Genomic DNA, 25,199 nt, shown 5'->3' with positions numbered 1-25,199 from the left:
ATAAATAAAATCTTAATCTTAATCTCTCTCTCATGAATAAATAAAATCTTAAAAAAATTAAGTCTTAAAAAAAGCTTACTAAGAAATCAAGATATATTTTGGATTGGAGGTAATGAGACAATGAAGTCTTAAAAGACTAAAAGCTACATAATAATTCAATTATAATTTAGCAGAAGTCTAAATGAAATAAAACAGCAAGCTAGGAAGTAAAAATACAACAAAGACTTTCTCCAATCACTACTTTTTGAGGTTTTTTTTTTTAAACCTTAAAAAAAGTTTTGTTTTTTAAATTTATTTATTCACGACAGGGGGCGGGGGCAGTGACATAGGCAGAGGGAGAAGCAGGCTCCATGCTGGGAACCTGACGCGGGACTCCCAGGACCCCAGGATCTAAGGGTATTTAGAGTCTGGTTTTGAAATACAGAAAGGAATGGGACAAGAAGTTTAGGAGAGAAGGCAGCTAGGGACAGCAGAGAGAAGAGAGTAGCTGAGAGGGGAGACTTGGATTCTGGCCCTGCGCCTATGGCCAAGTCACTTAACATCACTCTTTCCATTTTCCTGTCTCTGTGTGAGAATGAAGATATTTGTCCAAAAGCCTAGGAAATAACCCTGAAGTGGGTATTATTATTTTCCTTTTTTTACAGATGAAGAAATCAAGGCAAAGAGAGGTTGAGAAACAAGCCCAAAGTCACACACTTTGGGCAGAGTTGGCGCTCAGGCAGTCTAGTTTCAGAGCCCAAACCTTTAACTTGTCACAATGCCTACTTGTCAGAGTTGTTAATAGATGTGAGAGGGGGTTAAGAAGTGAGGAAATCCTAGGGGTGCCTGGCTGGCTGTTGGTAGAGCATGTGACTTTTGATCTCGAGGTTGTGAGTTTGACTGCCACATTTGGTGAGAGAAGATTTCTTAAAAAAATAAAATCTTTTTTTTTTTTTTTAAAGATTTTTTTTATTTATTTATTCATACTGACAGAAAGAGAGAGAGAGGCAGAGACACAGGCAGAGGGAGGAGCAGGCACCATACAGAGAGCCTGATGTGGGACTCGATCCAGGGTCTCCAGGATCAGGCCCTGGGCTACAGGCGGCCCTAAACCGCTGCGCCACCGGGGCTGCCCAAAAAAATAAAATCTTAAAGAAAAAAATGAAGTTAGGAAATTCTAAGTACTAAATATTACTACCAAATATAACATGAGATTAACTACATCATAGGATGCACAGAAAATCAGAAAACACAGTTGTACACAAAATGATTAATAGTTTCCATTTATTGAGCCCCTATTATTAAAGCTGTTTTACTTATGTTTGATTAATATTCACAGAACCGTGTGAGGTAACTGACATTTTACAAATTAGAATCTGAGTTAACTAAACTGAATCTGGAAATATAGGTTGTTTTTTTTTAAATTTTTTTTTAAATTTTTTTATTTATTTATGATAGTCACAGAGAGAGAGAGAGAGAGAGAGAGAGAGAGAGAGGCAGAGGGAGAAGCAGGCTCCATGCACCGGGAGCCCGACGTGGGATTCGATCCCGGGTCTCCAGGATCGCGCCCTGGGCCAAAGGCAGGCGCCAAACCGCTGCGCCACCCAGGGATCCCTGGAAATATAGGTTTTTGTTTCTAGTCTATAAATTAACAAGTGACATTAGGGAAGTCACTTAAAACTAAGCAATCCCATAGATTTTTCATAATGGGCTGTGGGAAGCCACAGTAACATTTACATTACACAAAATGTTTACCACAGTGAAAAATTAGAAATGATGTAAATGTCCATAAATTATAGAATACTCATATAATAGAATATTTTATATTAAAAACAATACTTTTCAGTCTTTTTAATTAAATGATATAGTGGATTTCTGATGTTTTGGGCCACATAGCATCATTCCCTTTTCCTAAAGACAGCCTGATTTTATCTCTTCCCATGGTGTGCAATTTTAGTAGGATGGTAAACCAAGGTGCCTACTCCTCCACTACACTAGCTTTTCCCACCTGTTACAGTCAAGGACTGGGCACATAACTTTGAGCAGGGCTTATAGGGATTCTCCCGTGACTTTAAATCATGTGCTTAGGGGATCCCTGGGTGGCGCCTGCCTTTGGCCCAGGGCGCGATCCTGGAGACCCGGGATCAAATCCCACATCAGGCTCCCAGTGCATGGAGCCTGCTTCTCCCTCTGCCTGTGTCTCTGCCTCTCTCTCTCTCTCTCTCTGTGACTATCATAAATAAATAAAAAAAAAAAATTAAATCATGTGCTTAAATCAGAATGCTATAGAGGGACAAAATCCACTGATTCCAGTAGTGGTGCCCAACACTCTCCAGTGATAGTTTCAGGAATCTTTTAGGAACATGTTGGTTCTTTCCTACTTCAAGTCTTCAAGTTCTTCCCTGCTGATCCTGGGAGCTCCCAAAGAGCCTGACAATAAACTTTTTTTTGTTAAGTTACCCAAAGTCTGTTTCTCCAGCTTGCAACCAGAGAACCCTAACTGATAGACATGGGGAAATGCTTTATATTCTGAAACAAACACACCAAAAACTCCAGGATATGAAACTCTATCATACTAGTTTATATAAACAAAAAATTTATTTGTAAATGCTTATTTTATATAAATACAGAGAAAACACAAATGAGAAAGACAACCAATTTTGACAAACACTGTGATAAAATTTAACTAACTTCTTTGCATAGTATGAGATTCCCCAACTTCATATCCTTCTACTCATCTCTCATCTTTTATACAAGCTATGTCAGAACTAATTTGAAGTTCCCCAAATGCTGATTTACACAAGGGCCTTTGGCCATGCTTTTTTGTTTTATCTAAAACTCCCTTATCACTCTCCTTTTTCATTTTACCTAGCAAACTCCTACTCTTCCTTCAAGACTGGGTCTAAATGTATCAACTTGGGAGGCTTCCCAACACCTTCACAGATGCAGCCCACCACTTCTCCCTTGGTACTACCAGGGTTCTTTTCGTACCTCTACCATACACTTAACAAAGAGCTGACTCTTTCACCAACTTTTATATTTAGAAGGCCCTGTATAGCAAATCAACAAGTTCCTCTACTTGGTTTCTACTTCTAAAAGGTAGGAACTGAATCTACATGGTGAAAAGTCTACTGTAATATTAAGTGTTGAGATACAGAGTTAGTCAACGAGACCTAATTTTCTCTTGTGATACCAACTGGAGAAGAATGCTCTGAATAGGCCTCTTACACAGTTCTAAAGTGTGCCCTGGGCTCTGAGTCACAGAGCAATAAAAGGTGAAGTGGAAGGAGAAAGGAGGAGGATTCTTTCATATTTCTGTATGATCTGAATTTAACAGTATTTATTCAATGAAATGCAATTCTTTTAAAACATGAATTATCCAACTAAAAAATTTTAAATTAACTATAGGGAGAAAAGAAGTCCTCTGATTATTAGCATTACAATTCCAAACTCTGTTTCAATGTCTAGACCCCACTTAGGCAATTCTAACCAATCTCAATTTTCAAACTGTAGATAATAAAATTTCTTTTAATTACAAATGTACATTTCTACAAATAAAATCCAGCTTTCAAAGCTAATCTAATGAGAACCAAAAATATAGAACTATAAAACTAATTATACTCAAAATTTTGAGAAATGTTTAGGAATGAGGCCATTAATTGTATCATCTAATAGTCATCAGTTAGCATAGCATTCTCGTGAAATAGTACAATTCTGGGTAGCCCTGGTAGCGTAGCGGTTTAGCGCCGCCTGCAGCCCAGGGAGTGATCCTGGAGACCCAGGATCGAGTCCCACATCGGGCTCCTTGCATGGAGTCCCACACAGGCTCCTCTGCCTGTGTCTCTGCCTCTCTCTCTGTGTGTGTCTCTCATGAATAAATAAATAAAATCTTAAAAAAAAAAAAAAAGAAATAGTACAATTCTGATTTTCAAATACTTGAGATTATCTAGTTACCCCAAGGTGTACCATAAAACACTCAAAATCACTATTTGTTTATTTTAATTTTTTTTTAAGATTTTATTTTATTCATGACAGACACAGAGAGAGAGAGAGGGGGGGGGGGGCAGAGATACAGGCAGAGGGAGAAGCAGGCCCCATGCAGGGAGCCTGATGTGGGACTTGATCCCCCATCTCCAGGATCACGCCCTGGGCTGAATGCAGGCGCTAAACCACTGAGCCACCCGGGGATCCCTATTTTAATTTTTAAATGTGTGTGTTTATGTGCACAACATCACACTTGATGTGAAAATGTAGAATTTGAAACCAAATAAGCAAACATGAAACATGGCAACTCAAAAAAGCTTGTAAATCAACATCTTAAGCAATGACCAACAATCCCTTGGGGAGAAGCAACTACTCTAGGCAGCCCTGCTAAGAGTTTATATTGAAGTCAGGCAGCTACTAAGAGGCAGAGCCAGGATTCTGACCCAGGATCCCTGGCACTCAGGCACTCAGGCACTCAAGTACTCTTAACCACTATGCTAAGCCGACTCTCCTTGATCATCTCAAAGCTTTGACTGAATGCTATGCTCAGAACATCTAATTAAATAGAAGTCACCACAATACTATATCATTAAAAACAAAGCCATTTTTCTTATCAACTGTAGTGACATTTTTGTGGCGAAATTTTTTTCCTTTGGTAGCAATCAGAAGAAATGAGGGCCTAGGTTACATGGTTTAACTTTAAAATAAAAGTTTGGAAAAAAAAAGTCTGAGAACATTCTGCAACATAGTAGTCCAAAAAAAAACCCCAAAATACCAAGTCACTTCTCAGATAAGTGCTAGGAACATTACTGCCCTGAGGGGAAGTAAGAGAGAGAGAAAAAAAATTCCTAATGTGTATCTATTAGATAATCGAACACAGCTTATGAAAGAAAGAAAAACCATAGCAAATTCAAGATGCATAATTTCAAACATAACTTCAACAAGAGAAAAACTGGCAAGAAGAAAAAAAATGGAAATACCTTTGTGGGTTACATAGAGATATATTACCTGTATCCACAGTCATGCTCTGTAATAAGGCTCCAAAAACTATGGCCCAAGAGCCAAATCCAATCTACTGTCTGTTTTGTAAACAGGATTTTTTTTTTTAATTTATTTATGATAGTCACAGAGAGAGAAAGAGAGAGAGAGAGGCAGAGACAGGCAGAGGGAGAAGCAGGCTCCATGCACCGGGAGCCCGACGTGGGACTCGATCCCGGGTCTCCAGGATCACGCCCTGGGCCAAAGGCAGGCGCCAAACCACTGCGCCACCCAGGGATCCCTGTAAACAGGATTTTATTGAAACTCAGCTCCATTCATTCACTTACTTATTGTCATTGGCTACTTTCATACCATCATGGTGGTACTGAGTAGCTGCACCAGACTGTAAACAAAATCTAAAATACGTACCATCTGCCTTCTTACAGAAAAAGTCTGCCAATGCTTATTTTGTTTTATAACACTTAACACTATCCAAAATTATTTTATTTTTTTTGTTTACTCAATTACTATCGGACTCCCCCATTGGAATGCACTCTTTGTGAACAAAAAGACTGTTCTCCACTATATTTGTAGCACCTAGAACACCACATGGCACCTAGAAAGCACTCAGTACAGGTACTGAATCAATAGCATTCATTGATAAAAGAAAGGAAAACAAACATTTTCCATATTCCCATTCTTCCTTAGATGCACCACAACTATTCACTATCTACCAAAATGTGTCTTGTCAATTAACCACTGGATTTATCACACTGATAAACACGTTAATAAATCCAATGGTGGATTCCCTGGGTGGCGCAGCGGTTTGGCGCCTGCCTTTGGCCCAGGGCGCGATCCTGGAGACCTGGGATCGAATCCCACGTTGGGCTCCCAGTGCATGGAGCCTGCTTCTCCCTCTGCCTGTGTCTCTGCCTCTCTCTCTCTCTCTATCATAAATAAATAAATAAATAAATATTTTTAAAAAATTAAAAAAAAGATTTGCAATATTATCTAAAAAAATAAAAAATAAAATAAATCCAATGGTTGGGACACCTGGGTGGCTCAGTGGTTAAGCACCTGCCTTTGGGTCAAGGCGTGATACTGGAGACCTGGGATCGAGTCCCGTGTCAGGCTCCCTGCATGGAGCCTGCTTCTCCCTCTGCCTGTGTCTCTGCCTCTCTGTCTCTGTGTCTTTCATAAATAAATAAATAAATAAATAAATAAATAAATAAATAAATAAATAAAATCTTAAAAACAAAAACAAAAACAATGGTTAATTTTCACTCCTCATCTTATCTGATCCAGTTGATTTTCACCCTTCCCCATGTGATTTTCAAATCACCGCATTCTCTTAGTTTTCCTCCTACCCAACAGGCCCTTCCTTAGTCTCCTCTGCTGGTGCTATCTCACTTCCCAAATCTCTTAATGTTGGTGTGCTCAAGCAGCCTTCTCTCAGTCTACATTTATCTAGTCAGAGCCAAAACCAATCTTTCTCCCAGATCTGCTCAGTTACAGTCTTCACAATCTCCGTAAATGTAAATGCTTCCAGTTGCTCCAGCCAAAAACTCTTGGGAGAGTCAACCAACCCTCATTCTATTATATCCCATATCCAATCCACCATCAAACCTTGGTGGCTCTATCTTATAAATATATATTCCAGGTTAATGTTCGCTTCTAACCACCTCCACTGCCACTATCCTGGTTCAAGCCAAAATCATCTCTTGCCTGAGAGGACATAACAGCCCCCTGACATCTCTGCTTCCTTCCACCTTTACTCCCTTACAGTTTACCCTCAACAGAGGAACCAGGTGATCATAGCTAAAATGTAAATCAGCAAGCTGCTGGATGCTCAAAAACCTCTAAAAGCTAGCTAGCTCTCTTTCCCACTTAAAGTCTTATGTAGTTTGTTCCCTGAAGACTTTCCGCCTCTTTATTCCCTCCACTCCAGATACAGAAGGTTCCGTGACCATCCTAGAGCATGTCAAGCAAGCTTCCGTTTCAGGGCCTTTGTACTCGCTGAAAGGCTCTCCTGGTTTAAGGAAATAAACCAAGACTCCTGAATCAGGCACTTCCATGAAGTATTGTGTCAACTAACTTTAAAAACAAGTCTGTAGAGTAGGTATTGATAACCCTACTTTATAGATTAGGAAAGTGAAGTTCACGGGTCGCCTAACAAATGATGGAGTTGGGGTTCATCCCTGATTAGTGTGCACAGAATGAGAGCTCAAAGTGAAGTTTTGCTGGTTAAAAGGAGACGACTCCGATATCCTCTGAAGTCACAGTGATTCCAACTGCTAAACGATGCATGTTGACAGCAGAAGGATATGAGAAAGGGCAGTCAGAGAGGTAAGAGGACAACCAGAGGAGGAAGTTATCCAAGCCAAGAGTGGAAAGTGTCAAGGACAAGGCAGTGGTGTCAAATGGAACTGAGACACCACAACCCCAAGAACCACACACATACGGCATAGTAAAGTACACTTGTGGCTAACAGCAACTCTCATCTTAATTGGGGGGGGGGGGGGGACGTATTTCTGCCAATTATTAACCAAAGATATCCCAAGTACTGCCACTCGTCTGCAGCAAGAATATGAAAATAGGCAATATAGGTAAGCAACACAGCTTCACACCTAGGTTCTCCTCTGGCCAGTGGAACGAAGTTTGTGTGTGCGGGGGCCTTTAAGGGAAATGACTGCTCTTTAAATTTCAGAAGGCAAAGAAAACAGCAATTATTTTCTTCCAGACTCCCTGTGGGGGTATGTGGGATCATCGCTGTCTATCTCCCAGATATCTTCTAAGAGACCAAAAACAGTAGGTAGGGCGGAGGGTGTGCTGCGCCTCACCTCGAACTGTTTCAGCATCTTCTCTCCTGTGTCTCATTCCTCCCCGTCCCACAAGTCACGACTGCAGACACCCACCCGCCCTCTCCCTCTCATCCCCATCCCCCAACCATCCCCCGGGACTGGCCCCACAGAAGCCCCACACCCCTCAGTGGCCCGGGCGTGAAGACCCCGCCTCACCACGGCTCCGGCCACAGCGTGGACCAGGCTTTCGTAGGACAGCACGGAGGCCATTGCTGCGGCTCCCCGCAGACCTAGCAACACTTTTCCCTCAGGAGCCGCAGCGAGCGGAGGGAGGAAAGAAGCGCCGGAGCCCGGGGCGTGAGCGTCACAGGCCCCACCTCCTCAGGCCCGCCTCCTCCAGAACAACCACTTCCGGGTCTTAGCGCGCAGTGTCTCCCAGCCAGAGGCCGCAGGGGCGGAAAGAGGGGAAAGGCGGGCCCAGGAAAGTCCCTTGTCTCTGATTGGTCCGCGGACGTGTGTGGGCGGGGCATAGAAGCGCTGGCCCAATCATGCGGAGCAGCCTGACAGTCAGAAGGCCGGGGGCCGCCCCCTGGGTCTGACCCGGGTTGTCTCGCGCTCGCGGACCTGGCAGGATGTGCTTCAACAGGGGCACGTGGAAAGGTTTAGGTGGCCACCTTCCCTGCGTAAGACTGACTGGTAGCCGGGAGGATGGGGATTCAAACATCACTATTTCTTTGCGAGTTAACTCGTATTTTCTCTCGACGATATTTTTAAACTCACATTTTATCCGAAAGGAAGTGTTGATTGGACAAAAGTTCAACACTTTTGAAATCTCCCGGGTGTTGTAGGAAGACAAAATGGAGCTTGAGATCAAAGCGATCGAATACAGGTGGGATTATTCTCGTGATCAACTAGGAAAGTCACTTAACCCTTTTGGTTTTCTCTCTTATTTGAGAGAGAGGGCGGGCAGAGGGGCAGAGGGAGAGTGAGACTCTCAAGCGGACCCCGTGCTGAGGGCGCTACCCAGGCGCCCCAGTTTTCTCTTTTGTTGAGTGTTAATACAACTCCACTGCCGTAAGGACTGCAAAAGCTAATTTTATGTATACGTACTTTATAATAAATGCTGAAGGAAAAAAAACTTCACAAGTTCCTAAGAACCAAACGACAAAGAACTGGAGAAACCATTTTCAACCTCTAACCTGTCATACTATGAGACACGAGGTCTTAGGACTCCACCCTGCTTGAGTGCCATTGCCACGTCTCCTCCAGTACCAGTACCAGCTGGTTTCAGTCTCAGTACCAGCTGAGTTTATTTACCCTTGCAGTACTGCTGGTGATAATTCAAGGAGTGCTTCCTACACGTCTGCTCTGTGCTTTACTATGTCCGTTATATTTACTCCTCAGGAGACGGCCCTAGCAATGTTTATCTGGTCATGTTTCCACAAGATTTGTACAAAATGTTTTAAGCACCACTGGTTAAGATCTTTACACTTAAACTCTTCATTTATGGTGATGCTGCAGTGACCACAAACTACGTGAAAGGTGAGTTGGGGACACAAGTAGATTTATGGGGACACCTATTTATGTGTATGGTCCTTACTCCTAGACCTCCTGTTGCAAAAATGGCCTCCAGAATACTCTCACCACTCCCTAGGATCATTACAGAAAACCGCAGGTCCGAACATCAAATGAAAATAGTTTGCTGGCACTGAAACAGAGAGGCTGGTCTGTTTTAATATTTAAGCAGAAGACACAGTTCTTTTTAAAGATTTTGACAGAGAGCCAGCACACACAAGCAGAGGGAGTAACAGAGAGCAGCTCTCCTAGCAGTAAGGTGCAAGCAGGGATCCATCTCGTGATCCTGGGATCGGGACCTGAGCCAAAAGCAGACATTTAACTGACTGAGCCACTCAGGTGCCCAGAAGACTCAGTTCTCGTTGACTCATCAAACTGGAAGCGCTCTCCTGTCAAGAATATACTGGACTATGTAGCATACAAATTTTTTTATATGTTAGTAATTCAACACAATAGAATTGATCAGAATTCCCACTTGTAGGGCACAAAATCAGAGCAAGTAACATATTCATACATTCTTCTGCATCCCAGCAATCAAAATAATTTTAATCAAGATACAGCATTTTCTACTGAAAACACTACAATTAGCAGAGGTGCCTGGTACCTTAGTCTCAGGTCAGACTCTTTTTGGCTCAGGTCATGATTTAAGTCATGAACCTGCTTAAAATTTTCTATCTGCGGGAGCCCTGGGTGGCTCAGTGGTTTAGCACCTGCCTTTGGCCTAGGGCATGATCCTGGAGTCCTGGGATCCAGTCCCACGTCTGGCTCCCTGCATGAAGCCTGCTTCTCCGCTCCCCACCCCCCATGAATAAATAAAATCTTAAAAAAAAAAAATTTCTATCTGCCCCTCTGCTCAACACCTCCCTCTTGCGAGCACTTTCGCTCTTAAAAAAAGCAATTGCATAGGTATACCACATATTAATACTATTTCTGTAATTGATTTTGACTTTGTTTTTGAAAGTTGAATTGTTCCCTTTGTTCTAACCATTCACTTTTACATCTAATTTAGTATTGATAATTGTAGATTTTCCTTAGGGCTTCCTGAGTTTTAGGGGCAGTCTCCCTTATACAAATAGCGTATTAGAAAATTATGCATGTCCTTTTATACCTATGGCATCAAACACAAAAGTGAGTTAAACGAACCTATCCAGAACTTAATTCTAATAGATCATTCTACAGAAAATTGTGAATTTACACTCCCACCAGCACTACACAAAAGGTCTCACTGAATTACCAAGGTATTTATAACTCACCAATTTAACACGCCATAGTTTACTCTATGAAAAGCTTAACAGCTATTTTAGTATTTGTTGCCTATTTACCTCAGGGTTATTTTCCTCCCCAAACTGGGCACTCTAATAGGTATGCTATATTGGTTGTAAATACTCAACTTTGAAATTACTGCACCATAATTTAAAAAAATATTTTCTTGTCCCCAGTATTGGGCCTGCCACGGTGTTCTAAGCACTTCAATTATGCTACATCTCTTACTATTAGGAGAAACCCGTTGGGCGTGCACATTCGCACAATGATATGTGGTATTCCTTATTCAATCAACCCTCTTCAAAAGTATTTTGTTTCCGATTTCTTGAAGTCACGAACAATTCTACAAGAAACCAGCTTGTACAGACTGGGCAGTAGAGCACAGAAGAGGAAGAGAAATCTGAAGAACAAGCCTAGTGAGAATACCAGCTTCCCAAATAATCAGGGGTGTTAACTTGGGCAATGTACTTAAAAGTGCTTGTTTCCTCATCTATATAATACAGGAATAAGAGCACCTGCCCTTATGGTCATTATCAGAATGCAGTCAAGGCTTTCAAACTGATTACAGTGTGTCTGGCACCGAGCAAGTACTACTTATCTAAGTGGCTACTTGGGTGCATTAATGTTAAATATTACAATATCTCTAAAATACAAGTTGTTTCTCCCTTATCCCATTAGGCCAGTTATTTCCTAAAGTGGCATCCTGCTAATTGTTACCCCAGGTATTTTCTCCCTTTCTTCTGTGGTGTAGTTTTTTACTGGGAACATGACCACACAGCAGTGGATCATTTTTTTCTAGCTTTCCTTGCAAGTAAATATTGTTTCAAGATTAAAAAAAGGCCAATGTCAGGAGAAGTAATAAAATCTTAACTATGTGTATCAGCATCAGTATCTCAGTATGTGCTTCCCTTGTGCCCTCTCCTGTTTCCTCAGGCTAGAAGATCAGCATCAGAGCAAGCACTTTTGGCCTCAGAAATGGAAGCTACCTTCTGAGTACAGAACGGCTTACCTCTGGCCTGCAATCTGGAAGAAAAGTAAAGCTGTTTAACACCTAATACCTTCTTAGAAGTCACTGTTAACAGCACTTTATAAACTGAAGCCTACTATGTCCAGCAAATAACTTAAGGTGAGTGGCTCAAGACCTAAAAGAAACAGAACATGTACTCAGGAAAAAAAAAAAAAAAGTGTGTGTGTGTGTGGGGTCAGTATCCAGTTTGAAACCATACTTTATTTTTAATGTAGCTAGAAATCCAATAACTATATATATATTTTTTTCAATAACTATATATTTTTAAGCAAAAAAAACCTCCTTTACTTTTCCTTCTTATAGCATTGTTAGCACAAGAAAAAACACTTCTTGTTTAGAAATGATACGGAGTTTCTATGAAAATGAATGTACTTCATATTTGTGGAACTTAAAAGCACAGGACACATTTCCAGAAGACCAATTTTACTTTTACCCATTTATAGTAATATTTGCAGTGTTAGAATGTACTTAATATATAATTAAGTAAATCAAATAAGGAACCCAAAGGAAACTGGTCTTGAGTTATTCACAGCACACATTAGAAAATTTGAGAACACACATTAACAAAAAAACCACTGGCAAGCTCAAACGCAAGTTTATATGCTGAGTATTTTTAAAGGGTTTAAAAAGCATGCTCAGTTAGCATACAGCCTTTTCTCACTTATATAACAGATGCATTTCTATCTGCATGTGTACAGCAAAAGGTTAGAACCTTAATCAACTTACTTTTGATATTAGAAATGTGCTATTTCAGAAATGTATTCCTTGGAATTTTCTTCACTGCTCCTACCACTGAATCTTCAAATAGGCAAAGTACAGAGGGTCTCATCCCTTGAAACCGTTTTTAAACATGGTTAAAATGAAAGATAGGTAGAAACCCAGCAATTCCTGTACAGCGCCTGGACTTAGTCTTAATTAAATGTAGGAGTTGAATGTACAACGGAAAACTATCATTCCTTTATCCTTGGAAGAGAGGAAGGGAGAGAGAGGAGATTGGGAAAAGGTGCAGTATTTAAGAGCTGAATAGGAGCAGGACGACTCATAATGCCATCAACTCCGCAGCGAAGAACCATGGATCTCATCAATTTTATAATTCATGTTGGATCAAGAAGTTTGGTTCCTTTCCGTAGATCAATGAATTCAAACCTCATACTCTCCCAAATATGAAGATGAATAACGTAAGATAAACTCCAATTGCAACAGGTATTTCCTAAGTTGAAGACTGAACACCAAAGGGAATCCCTCCTTCCAACATCTTTTGACATGGCAAGATTTCGCCTAAGTGGAAACCTAACATTTAGATATGAAATCGCTTGGGCCAAGTAAGAAACTACAGCTGTTTTGAGTATCACCTTACATAATCACTATATGTATTACATATTAAACCCAGCATTACATATGCTTGCACAATTACGCTGTGAATGATAATAGTATTGATGATGCCAGTGAAAGGGGCTATCTTTAGCCCAAAAAGAGTACTGGGGCGGGGATGGGAGGTGGTGAAAACAATTAAAAAGCACACAAAGAAATGGGTATTTTCTGACCAGGAAAGGTCACTCTAAACACAGAAATATAAAAAGAAAAGTATTCCCTTATTTCCTCTATGTGGAAATAATGCAAAACATTTATTTTCTGTATCAGACAAGAACACAGCTAAGTAATCCAACTCTACTGCAGCATTATAAAAATCATCCCTTCACCACAGTGTAAGATTTAAATGCATCTGCATAAGGGTGCACATCATATAAAAGGAGTAAGGTTGCTGCTGCCCTGCCAAGCACTTCCGGTCCCTACCCAGGTCCTACTGCAGTACTGGTGGTCCCAATGGTTTTATCCAAATAAATCGTGTTTAAAAAGTAAAACATTTAAAAAGACAAGTCAAAATACCTCAGTAACCATACTTCCAACTCAAACTTCATCTATTTAAATGTTATATTTGCCTCCTGTTAATAAACCTTTATTTCACTCAAACTGAGCAATAATAAATCTTCCACACTGAAGTAGCTTCCTTGCCCAATTAATCCAAAGGGAAAAAAACTGAAATGATTAGTAAAGAAAAATGTAGGGACTAACACACTCTTTTAATGTTTTTAAATATTTTTAAGGTTTAAAAAGTGTTTAAAGTTTGTAATTCCTAGTAGGAAAACATTATCTGAATGAATACCCTAATGGCAAACCACTGTAGAATGTTTCAGTTGCATGTGGGGCAGAGGGGTAGGGATTCTCTTCACAGCACCCCAGCTTTCTTCTTGAGAAGGTCAGAGGTACACTGGTTTGTATTATTGCGACATCCATTAGGTGATCGAAGTTGCTTTTCTTTCAGCAAGGGCTTTGTCAGAAGGGCATTATGCTTGACCTCCAAATTTGGCTGACAATTTACTGATGAGATTCATAACCTTTGGGTTGCTCTGATATTTTGACATATTTGCTGGGTTCTGGGCTACATCCTGGAAGGCCACCATAACTTCTGGATCCTGCAAAGAAAGGTGGTGGGGTATTTTTTTAGTATTTAAAAAAGAGTTCTGTGGTTTAACAAGTTTATTACCCTAAATCCTACATCTTTATTTAGACTGACAATTTCGTCATGGCCAAGTTAAATTGGGGTCTGGACAAGTCCCTCAAGTTAAATATTACTAATGTGCACTTCAAAATCAAATGCCTAATTACATCACTTAAACTAGATCATGAAAAAAAGCATACACAATTTTGATAAGAAGAATCACTAAACTCTCTACTCTTGAAACAAATACTACACTATATGTTAACTACAATTTAAATAAAAACTTGGAACATAAAAAGAAAAAAAGGACAACTGGATATAATCAAACTATCACAGAGTATTTCCTATAAATCAATTTTTAGTAATTTAAGCTACTTATTCTGAAGAAAAAAAAGCCTAATTGTGTAATTAGCTATTTGGTAACTCAGAGAAGTAAAACATGGCTAATAGAGTAACTTTTGTCTCTACATAGAATTAATGAAAGAAATGCCTATGATAAATGCCCAACTTTGTTCTTTCAAGTCTTACCTGCATGGCTGCAAGAACCTCTGGGTCACTAAGAATTTCATTGAGCCCAGGCATTCCTGCCATTCCAGGCATCCCCCCTGCCATTCCAGGCATTCCTCCAGGAAAATTACTAGGCATTCCCCCTGGAAAGCCACCTGCAAGAATAAATGAAGTAACTGCACAGACACCAACCATATTCTGAAGTAGTCTTACAGCAGCACACTACTTCCTTCTGATGAAAATCACACCCACACTCCCATGTGCATATGCAAAGAACAAGGGGCCTACTAAATACTCTAACTGGATGTAAGAAGACCTAATTTTACCTTGAAATTTTCTCTTAAAAAAATAAGGCTGTAAGTCAACTTTGTTACTTTCTGCATTTATTTTTTCCTAGTAATAAAACTGTTTTTTTAAAAAAAGACAACTAACCTCACCTTAAAGAGAAAGCTAACAGTCCCTTGATATTACAAAATTTAAAAGTCTAATAAATCATTTTGGTCATATTTTCTCACTCTAACATTATGTTTCAATTTAAAGATCTAATTAGTAAGACTTTGGCTGTTTTTAAACATGTTTAAGTATGTTTAAACTGTATTGCTCTAGAGAGAGCAGTCATTCTTTTAAGTACTATATGAAATGTTTGTTATAAAAAGCTGTGGATTTCTATCTCCACCCTAAACAGAATCCAAATCTTTGGAAGTGAAAATCTGCATTTTTAACAGGCACTCCTGGTGTTTCTTCTTTTCACTGAGAACAAAGCTCTAGCAACAAAGATTTAATTTTCCCAGTGTATTTTTAGATTATAAACCCAAATTATCACCCAGTTTTTCACTACCATAAACCTTTTATGTCCATTAGAAATATTCTGAAATCAGTTATGCCAATATACACATCCTAAAGGGAAACACACATTACCTTAATATATTCTATATATCAAGGGTGACTATATATAAGATATCATAAAGAAACACATATAATAAACTCATTTCTGCCGGCTCAATAACTTAAATATGCCTATAAATAGTAAGTAAGGTAAGGGAATCTAAAAGGGCCTGAAAAGAACTTCTTAAAAAAAAAAAATTACTGGCCCAAAGCACCAGGAGTTAATCAGTCTACTTGTCAAATTTAGATAATAAAATCCACATAATAAAAAATTATATCTAGTACTAGTCTATATTTTAGTGGTTGTTTTCTTCAGACAGCAAGTCACCCAACATATGGTCTTTGTTTTTAAAGTTGCTTGGCACATGACCTTTTAGAATAAAGGTATCTTTTCTAGCCTTTGACCATATAACTTAAGTTGTAGCCAGTGGCATATAGCCATTAAGGGGTGTGTAATTGCCTCTGTAAACCTTCCTTCGGAAAAAGGAGATTATTATTATTAAAGCTGAAGGCAATTGATTCCCCATTAGAATTACAAACTTTACAAGAATCTCTTCTGGTTCTTTAAATTTCACACTGCCTCATTCGGGAAGTATTCAAAAATTGTTCTTTAGGTGCCTTTTTAACTGCTCTTCTACTTGTACCATATAGGCCGGCCTCTGCTATCACTGAAGGCTTTGGCCCCCTGGTAATTTCTAATCACTTGACATTTACAAAAAACAGCTTACATTTATTTTTACCCTAGACTCAAAATGTTTTTTATGCTTAGTAATTCCTAACAGGGCTTTTACCTAGTATCTCATGAATATCAATGTCTAACAGAATAAAATCCCATTATGACAATTTAGAAATACTTAAAATACATCATAATTAATTCATAGGTCTCTAAGAAAAATACAATGCTCAAACCTCAATAAATGTTAGCTATTATAAAAAAGTATACTGCTCAAAGCATGAAGAAAATAACATACTGTATTTCTATTAACATTTAAGTTTTAAAGGAAAATGAAACTTCTAAGAAGCTAACATTCTAAAGGCTTTTCAATATTCCAGGGACTAACAGTACTAAATATAATAGACATACATGAGCCCCCAAATCAGAATGTTCTCCAATTATTTACAATACTAATAGTTTTAATTTTTCTTTTAAAAATACCTGGGAAAGAGCCATACTGAGCTCCTGATTGTCGTCTGGCTTCTTCCTCCTTTAATACAAAGAAATAAAGAAATCATATAGTGGTGGTGTTGGGGAGTCTACTGTCCACGGTTACCCTAAGCCATGCAAAATCATGAAAAAATTGTCAAATCGGCAAGTCAGAGAACTTAAGAGACAAGTTTCAAAAAGCAATATGAACTAAAGAATACACAACCCTCAGTCCCCATTTTGAAATTTCCCAGCTAGGCTGTCCTTGAGCATTACTTTAGGTAACGATGTGAAGTAGTGTTTTACTTCTACTTGGGGCAGGAAAAGAGCAACACCTGGAAAGCAATTCACTGATGTCTGTCTGTCCTTATGCAAAGTAAAAATTCTTAATGTTGATAAACTTCAAAATAAAATGACATGGCTAGATTACATAGATTGCCAATGACTTTTGTTTCCCAAGATCATCTTTTCCATACTTTCTCTATGTAACTTAATACAATCGGAATTTACCAATTTGTTATTTTTAGCAAAGTAAAAGAAAAAATATATTTCTGTCATAACCAGTTATAAAGTCATCAAGAATATACAAATGTGAAAATTACTTTTGAATACAGTAACTATAATCCTAATATATTAAAATGCTTTAAAAGCATTTAATATTAACTTTATTTTTTAATATTAGCTTTATTAAATCTTACTAAATTCAGAGACACGCCTGGGTGGCTCAGCAGTTAGGTGCCTGCCTGCCTTTGGCCAAGGGCATGATCCCGGCATGGAACCGGCTTCTCTCTCTGCCGATGTCTCCGCCTCTCTCTCTGTGTCTCTCATGAATAAATAAATAAGATCTTAAAGTATTGAATTCATTCAGTATAATTAATTATAAATTCATGTTATTTTGTTAACTATTAATATTAAATGACAAAAATTAGGATGTAAGGCTATATAATATAGCTTTATAACCTTTTATTCAACAACGATGGAAAGAACTACGTGAAACCTGACAGCAACAAATGCAAAAAGCTAATCCAGTAAAATAAAAAAGAGGAGAAACCTTAAGAACAGCAAAAATATTGTGGATGAATTATGAATACTTTTCTTTCTTCTAAGTTTTATGATTTTATAACTAAAAATGAATAGAGTCTATTTTATCTTATTTTTATTTTATTTATTCATGAGAGACATAGCGAGAAAGAGAGGCAGAGAAATAGGCAGAGGGAGAAGCAGGCTCCATGCAGGGAGCCCAATGCAGAACTTGATCCCGGGACTACAGATCACACCCTGGGCCGAAGGCAAGCGCTAAACCGCTGAGCCACCCCGGGATCCCCTAGTCTTTTATTTTATTTTATTTTATTTTATTTATTTATTTTATTTATTTTATTTGTTTTATTTTATTTATTTTTTAAAGATTTTATTTATTTATTTATTTATTTATTCATGACAGACCGAGAGAGAGAGGCAGAGACACAGGCAGAGGGAGAAGCAGGCTCCATGCAGGGAGCCTGACATGGGACTCAATCCCAGGTCTCCAGGATCACACCCTGGGCTGAAGGCAGCACTAAACTGCTGAGCCACCTAGTCTATTTTAAATAGCTATGAATCCACTATTGGAACCGCTGAGCCACCTAGTCTATTTTAAATAGCTATGAATCCACTATTGGAACAGAAGGAATCATAAAACTCAACAAATCAGGGCAAGCATCCACAAGAAAACAAATAATACTGACAAGTTTTAATTACCTGAGCAAAAAAAAAAAATTCCTAATTTTAGGAGGACACAAGAATATAAACTGGTGATATATAAACTAACTAAGGAGGGATCCCTGGGTGGCGCAGCGGTTTGGCGCCTGCCTTTGGCCCAGGGCGCAATCCTGGAGACCCGGGATCGAATCCCACATCGGGCTCCCGGTGCATGGAGCCTGCTTCTCCCTCTGCCTGTGTCTCTGCCTCTCTCTCTCTCTGTAACTATCATAAATAAATAAAAATTAAAAAAAAAATAAAATAAAAAAATTAACTTAGGAATTTAAGAACAAAAACAAAAACAAAAAAAAGGAATTTAAGAACAGAAATATCCCTACAAATTGGGAGATAGTGAAGGAAGGAAAAACTAAGTAGCATCATTACCCTACACAACTGCAGCCAGCATGAAATAAGAGCCAGGAATTAGAATGATATCCTAAAACTCTATCTACTCTATTTCCCATTAATGGTTTAGCTATAGGAGCACCTGGGTGGCTCAGTGGTTGGACGTCCTGATCCCGGGGTTCTGGGATTGAGTCCCATATGTAGGGAGCCTGCTTCTCGCCTTGCCTGTGTCTCTGGCCTCTGTGTCTCTCATGAATACATAAATATAATCTTAAAAAAAGGGGGGGAGGGCGGGAATCCCTGGGTGGCTCAGCGGTTTAGTGCCTGCTTTCGGCCTGGGGCGTGATTCTGGAGTCTCAGGATCAAGTCCCACGTCAAGCTCCCTGCATGGAGCCTGCTTCTCCCTCTGCCTGTGTCTCTGCCTGTGTGTGTGCATGTGTCTCATGAATAAATAAATAAAATCTTAAAAAAAAAAAAAAGGTTTGGCTATAGAAACTTTACCCTCTGGGCTCTTTCATGTTCTTCCCGAGCCTTCTTAACCCTTTCTATTCTTTCTTTGATCTCTCGCTCTTCACGTTTTCGTTCATACTTCCTCCGATGTTCAGCAATTTTCTGGGCCTACGGAAAAACAAAAAGCCACAGAAAAAATGCTTTCTTTAAAAGCTGAATAAGGGCAATCCAAATCGCCAGTTTTGTAAAATAATTATTTTTCTTTGTGAAAAGGCTTAAATTCAACACACAGTTCTGAGCGATAAATTTACTTTACAGAGAAAGACCTTACATAACTCACAGTTTAACAAGTCCACTGTGAAACAAAGAGGCAGAGACTGAAGTTAGAAGTGTTATAAATTTCAAACAAGTAACTAGTGCAAGGATGTCAAGTGCAATTCTTGCCTGATACTAGCCATGGGAAGGCAGAGATTGAAATGCACACACCAGTATTGCCATAGTCTAACTACACTGAAGTTTTCTTGTCCATAAAATGAAGGTGGGCAGGCAAAGAGAAATAAGTCTTACAGAAGGCTGTAAAGATTAAGAAAAAATGTATGTATCAGGCACTAGCATATAGCCTGGATCAAATATCTGGAATATATTATTTATTCAGAAAATAAAGTAAATATACGAAAGTAATATTCAATTGTTACTTCAGCTTGTTTACCATTTTCTAAGAATCTCGTGTTCTAGACTCTCTTATCATAACCTTGCTGGAGTTAGTCATGTTATGAAAAGAAAAAAGAACTCAAAGTCTCTGATTATAGGTAAGTTAAATCCAGTAATTTCCACTACCTTGTAACCTTTGGGAATAAATTCTTGGTAATGTAACTTCCCACAAAACTGAAGAATTTACCATGTAAATGCACTAAATTGATTTTAACAATTATCTTTAAACAGAATATCCTAGCTTTTGGAGTCACTATTATCATTTTTAAAATAATGAAACATGCTAACTTCCATAATGTCCTCATGCTTTATACAGTTGCTGCATACACCTATAAGAAACAAGGACAGAGCAGATGCAACCTTGGTCACACTTTATAAATCTTCTATTTCTTTCCTTGCTGTAAACTTGATGCTCCCCCCCTCCTATTTCTAACTCTCTGATTACAACTCTATTACAGGCTTGCAAACAAAGTAACAGAGCTTGCTGTAATGCAGCATTAAAAATAGAGGCGTGATAAACTATTGAAGTTTCCTGAGTACAAACATCAGTGATTATAGATGGAAATATCCAAATGTTTCTTCGTATCTGTTTTGCAGGTAAATTACTGCCAGAAGTACTAGAACCACAGAGCATCACAATAATGACATCTCTTTCTCTACTTGAACATACCCTGGGTTGAACTTCTTTCAGCATTGCACTAGCATCTTCATCATAATCCAGTTTACAAGCAAGGGCAAGATCATGTGCTGCTTCCTCCCAATGACCCAGAAGTCTGAAACAGATTAAATTCATTTTAGGGGCCTTTTATACATATCAACTAATGTGGTGGTGTCTTTCTTTCTTTTTTTAAGACGACTTTATTTATTCATGAGAGACACACACACAGAGAGAGGCAGAGACACAGGCAGAGGGAGAAGCAGACTCCATGCAGGGAGCCCGGTGTGGGACTCGGCCACGGGACTCCAGGATCATGCCCTGAACCAAGGGCAGATGCTAAACCACTGAGCCACCCAGGGATCCCCAAAACATAAAACTTTTAAAAAAATTATATAGAGCTACAATTGTCAACAATTTCAACTCCTTAAAAACAGGATTAACATAATATACACTTAGCATGCTATAAGGCAGAAAACAATACATGTGTGCACATTTTATTAAAAGAAAGACGATAAATCAGAAACTGAAGGCTGGTGGGATAAGGTAAGAATGGACTAGAGGGGACCACAATGGAAATGAGACTTCCCTGGTACACCTGTCAACTCAGTTTTGACTCCTTAAATATGCAAATATTTTATATATGTGAAGAAAATTAACCAGAAAAGACTGGAATAAAAAAAGGTTGTTTACCACACAGAGCATAAACCATACAGGAAAAAAAGGAACATACACATACATGCATTTATTTATGGTGTATGTATGTATGTATTTATTTAGTGTGTGTGCAGGTAGGAAAACAGGGGGAAGGGAAGAGGGAGAAGAAGAATCTGAAGCAGACTCTCTCCCACGACGCGAAGATCACGACTGAACCGAAATCACCCAAGCTCTCCAAAAGTCAGGTAATTTTTAAAACAGTATTTTTGGGACGCCTGGGTGGCTCAGCGCTTGAGCATCTGCCTTCAGCTCAGGTCGTGGCATGATCCCAGGGTCCGGGGATAGAGTCCCGCATCTGGCTCCCTGTCAGGAGCCTGCTTCTCTCATGAAAAAATAAATTAAAAATTTTAAAAAACAGCAACAATATTTTGACTGTGTATCTTAAGTGGAATATACTCTAAGGATAAAAGCTGCAACATACAAAACACAACATATAAAACTTTACTTAGAATATTATTTCAAAATAGGATTATAATACTTAGAATATTATTTCAAAATAGGATTATAAAACAATCTTATGTTATCATACAGTAACACAAGTAAATATATTATGAGTAAAGATTTTGAGTCTAGAATAGTGTTAAAAAATGCAAAATAGCGGCACCCTGGGCAGCTCAGCGGTTTAGCACCACCTTCAGCCCGGGGCATGATTCTGGAGACAGAGGATCAAGTCCCACGTCGAGCTCTCTATATGGAGCCTGCTTCTCACTCTGTGTCTCTGACTCTGTGTTTCCCATGAATAAATAAATAAAATCTTAAAAAAAAAAAAGCAAAATAAAAGGAAAAATATTTAATATTGAATTTTAATTGGAAAACCCCAAATTTCCACTTTTTCCCTTAAAATCATTGTTTAAAAGATGTTTTTTCTAGGGCATCTGGGTGGCTCAGTTGGGGAAGTGTCTGCTTTTGGCTCAGGTCCTAATCCCAAGATCTTGATATTGGGCCAGAGTCCAGTTCCCTGCCCAGTAGGGAGTCTGCTTTTCCCTCTCCCTCTGCTCATACCCATTAGCACGCTCTCTCACAAATAAATAAAATGTGTTTTTTCTAACTCGGTTCACTGTAATGACATAAGTAATGGTATCCCGGAGGAACGAACACACCTAGGGCTAAACTTTATTTTCTATAAATATAATCCTCACAAAATGAACCTGGTTTCTTAGAGAAATGGTTAATTCTGAATCTGGGAGAAGCAAAACACAAGATGAGCTCATCTACCTTGTACTGGAAGGCAAAGAAATAAAAAAATTAAAGGAAAGAAGGAAAGGGGGGCAGGCAAAGAAAATGCAATCAAAGATAACCACAGTCTCTGGATGATCAATAGCAATGCATAAGCTTTCTGACACCCAGAGCATTAATACATCTTATCCTAACCTTTTTCCTCTACCTTTGACATGCGTCTTCATAATCATTAGAGCTCCTTTTTTGAGTAACTTAATACAGCTGTCCCAAGCATATCCATCTCATTTCCATCCACACTTGAAGGGCAGTTCCTTTCCAATCCATGTAACATGTAAATGTCACTGGAAATCTCATCCTCAAGCCACCAATACTCACTTGTATAACATTTTCATTTCCAGAAATAATGTCTAATCTAGGATAAATTCACCTCTTTATTGTCTTCTTTTCCTGTGTTTTCAGGTGATCTACCTAACAGCAACTAAAGTAGTTTAAGACTAAGGAATTTGGGGATCCCTGGGTGGTGCAGTGGTTTAGCGCCTGCCTTTGGCCCAGGGCGCGATCCTGGAGACCCGGGATCGAATCCCACATCAGGCTCCCGGTGCATGGAGCCTGCTTCTCCCTCTGCCTGTGTCTCTGCCTCTCTCTCTCTCTGTGTGACTATCATAAATAAATAAATAAATAAACAAACAAACAGACCGACAGACTAAGGAATTTCTTCTTCTAGAACATATTCTTTAATGTTAGGTTACACAAAGCAAATCTAAAAATAAGAGAAAAAAAAAATAAGAGAAAATCTGAAGGTCATGCTCTTTCTTAGAAGTAATTTTTGATCCTTACCTTAAATTTGGCTATAACAGTCAAAAGCTATTAAACAGTAGTTTTCTTTGAAGAAATAAAAAGAATTTTTACTTTGTTTTTTATTCTCTCTCAATTCTTCATATTGAGCACATCTCACTTTGAAATTAAATCCTTAGGCAATTTCACTTTTTTCCAAAGCATATTAAACAATGAAATTTAAATTTTAGAAGTTCTCAAAATAATGAAACTCCATTGTTTACCTGTGTGCTTTCCCTCGCCACTTGTAAGGCTGCGCTGAATCAGGATTTATTTCGATAGCTCTGTCACAGTCTCGAATGGCAGCATTTGGCTTCTGTAATTTGATGAAGACACTAAAAAAATAAGTGTGATATTAAAAAGTATTCATTTCAAACAATAACGCCTTTGGGAACTCCACAAGAACATTCTATTTAAATAAATGAGCAAAAACTCTTCACTAGAGGGATGTTTTTTTGTTTATAGTTCTCACCTGGCTCTCTTGGCATACAAAATGGCTAAGCGAGGATTTAGTTTGATGGCATCTGTGAACAAGTCAATGGCTTTCTGTAGTTCACCTACAGTAAAACAAGTTGAGGAAAAAAAATTAAGATAAATTACTGATCCCTTAATCTTTCACATTCTTCAAAACAAACCTATGGGGCACATGGGTGGCTCAGTGGTTGAGTGTCTGCCTTTGGCTCAGGGCGTGATCCTGGAGTCCTGGGATCGAGTCCCACATCAGGCTCCCCGCAAGGATCCTGCTTATCCCTCTGCTATGTATGTCTCTGCCTCTCTGTCTCTCATGAATAAATGTAAAATTTTTTTAAAAAACAAAAAAACCAACCACTAATTTCTAAGTTAACATACAAAAACAGCACGGCTCCTCAGGGATGCCTGGTTGGCTCAGTTAAACATCCAGCTCTTGATTTCAAATCAGGCCATGCATCTGACTCCCCACTCAGCATGGAATTTGGGATTCTCTCTTCCTCTGCCCCTCCCTATACACACTCTCTAAATAAAGACAATCTTAAAAAATAACAATAAAACCAAAAATGGCTCTTCAAAGCAAGCCTTACCATACGTATATGGTAAATCACTCAAAACAGAGACATTTTTTTTTTTTTTTAAGATTTTGTTTGAGAGAGACAGAGCATGCAAGCTAGTGTGAGCTCAGGGGAGGGGGTGAAGTAGATCCCAGGACCCTGGGACCCTTAGCTGAAGGTAGCTACCTGACAGAGCTACCCAGATGCCCATACAGATAATTTTTGAATATATAACCCCATAATAGTAGAATACTGCATTCTTAGTAGGATTTATGACCTTGTTTTTAAAAGAAAAAATAAAAGGATAAAATTATTTTTTTAAAGATTTATTTTTATTTATTCACAAGAGGCACACACACAGAGAGAGGCAGAGACACAGGCAGAGGGAGAAGCAGGCTCCATGCAGGGAGCCCAACATAGGACTCGATCCCGGGACTCCAGGATCACGCCCTGGGCTGAAGGCGGTGCTAAACCGCTAAAGCACCTGGGCTGCCCGAAAGGATAAAATTAAACCCATAAAGGAAAAAGTACTCATACTAAATTTACAGGGCTGGTTAAAAAAAAAAAAAAAAATACAATTTGAATTCACAGGGATGATCTAAAAATTTAAGAAACCTAGAATTCATGAAAAACACATAATCCACATTTTAAATTCATTTATTGTATCTTATTCTCACAGTTAGCCGCTTCATGTATTTTTGCCTTCAGTGAAGTCATTCAACAAATAAAACATACGAGTAGAATATTTCTTTGCATGAAGTCTAACTCGACATAGGAAACACGGGGAGATAAAACAAACACAGAATTTTTAAATAAATGTCACAATTCACTTTGGAAAATACATTTACCCAGCTAGTCCATCTGTAAAGGACCTTAACAGAACTCATAAAACAGAGAAGAATG

The 25,199-nt window shown here is 38.8% G+C and overlaps 2 protein-coding genes and 1 long non-coding RNA gene across 4 annotated transcripts in view; 1 reads left to right on the top strand and 2 right to left on the bottom strand.

Annotated features, from left to right (window-relative positions):
- Positions 1–8,142, bottom strand: part of SLC25A17 (solute carrier family 25 member 17) — a 45,300-nt gene extending 37,158 nt beyond the window's left edge. The window contains exon 1 of the mRNA XM_025458931.3: positions 7,959–8,142. Coding sequence (XP_025314716.1) covers positions 7,959–8,012 — 54 coding nt within the window. The 5' untranslated portion in view covers positions 8,013–8,142. The remainder of the gene's footprint in view (positions 1–7,958) is intronic.
- Positions 8,143–8,325: 183 nt separating this feature from the next.
- On the top strand, positions 8,326–23,166 carry LOC112667356 (uncharacterized). The gene is made up of 4 exons (XR_003141128.3): positions 8,326–8,631; positions 9,147–9,284; positions 11,514–11,706; positions 20,484–23,166. It is a non-coding gene; the product is annotated as an uncharacterized LOC112667356 (long non-coding RNA).
- The window catches only part of ST13 (ST13 Hsp70 interacting protein), a 33,831-nt gene continuing 20,645 nt past the window's right edge, over positions 12,014–25,199 (bottom strand). For both annotated transcript variants that reach the window (XM_025458913.3, XM_049115812.1), the window contains exons 6-12: positions 23,744–23,828; positions 23,496–23,606; positions 20,557–20,659; positions 19,227–19,343; positions 16,656–16,704; positions 14,636–14,769; positions 12,014–14,081 (exon numbers count right to left, since the gene is read on the bottom strand). In XM_025458913.3, coding sequence (XP_025314698.1) covers positions 13,953–14,081; positions 14,636–14,769; positions 16,656–16,704; positions 19,227–19,343; positions 20,557–20,659; positions 23,496–23,606; positions 23,744–23,828 — 728 coding nt within the window. In that variant the 3' untranslated portion in view covers positions 12,014–13,952. The remainder of the gene's footprint in view (positions 14,082–14,635; positions 14,770–16,655; positions 16,705–19,226; positions 19,344–20,556; positions 20,660–23,495; positions 23,607–23,743; positions 23,829–25,199) is intronic.

Source organism: Canis lupus, chromosome 10 (assembly GCF_003254725.2).
Source record: "Canis lupus dingo isolate Sandy chromosome 10, ASM325472v2, whole genome shotgun sequence".
Lineage (NCBI taxonomy): Eukaryota > Metazoa > Chordata > Mammalia > Carnivora > Canidae > Canis > Canis lupus.
The sequence above is the reverse complement of the archived record's forward strand: the minus strand, read 5'-3'. Positions and strand labels throughout refer to the sequence as shown.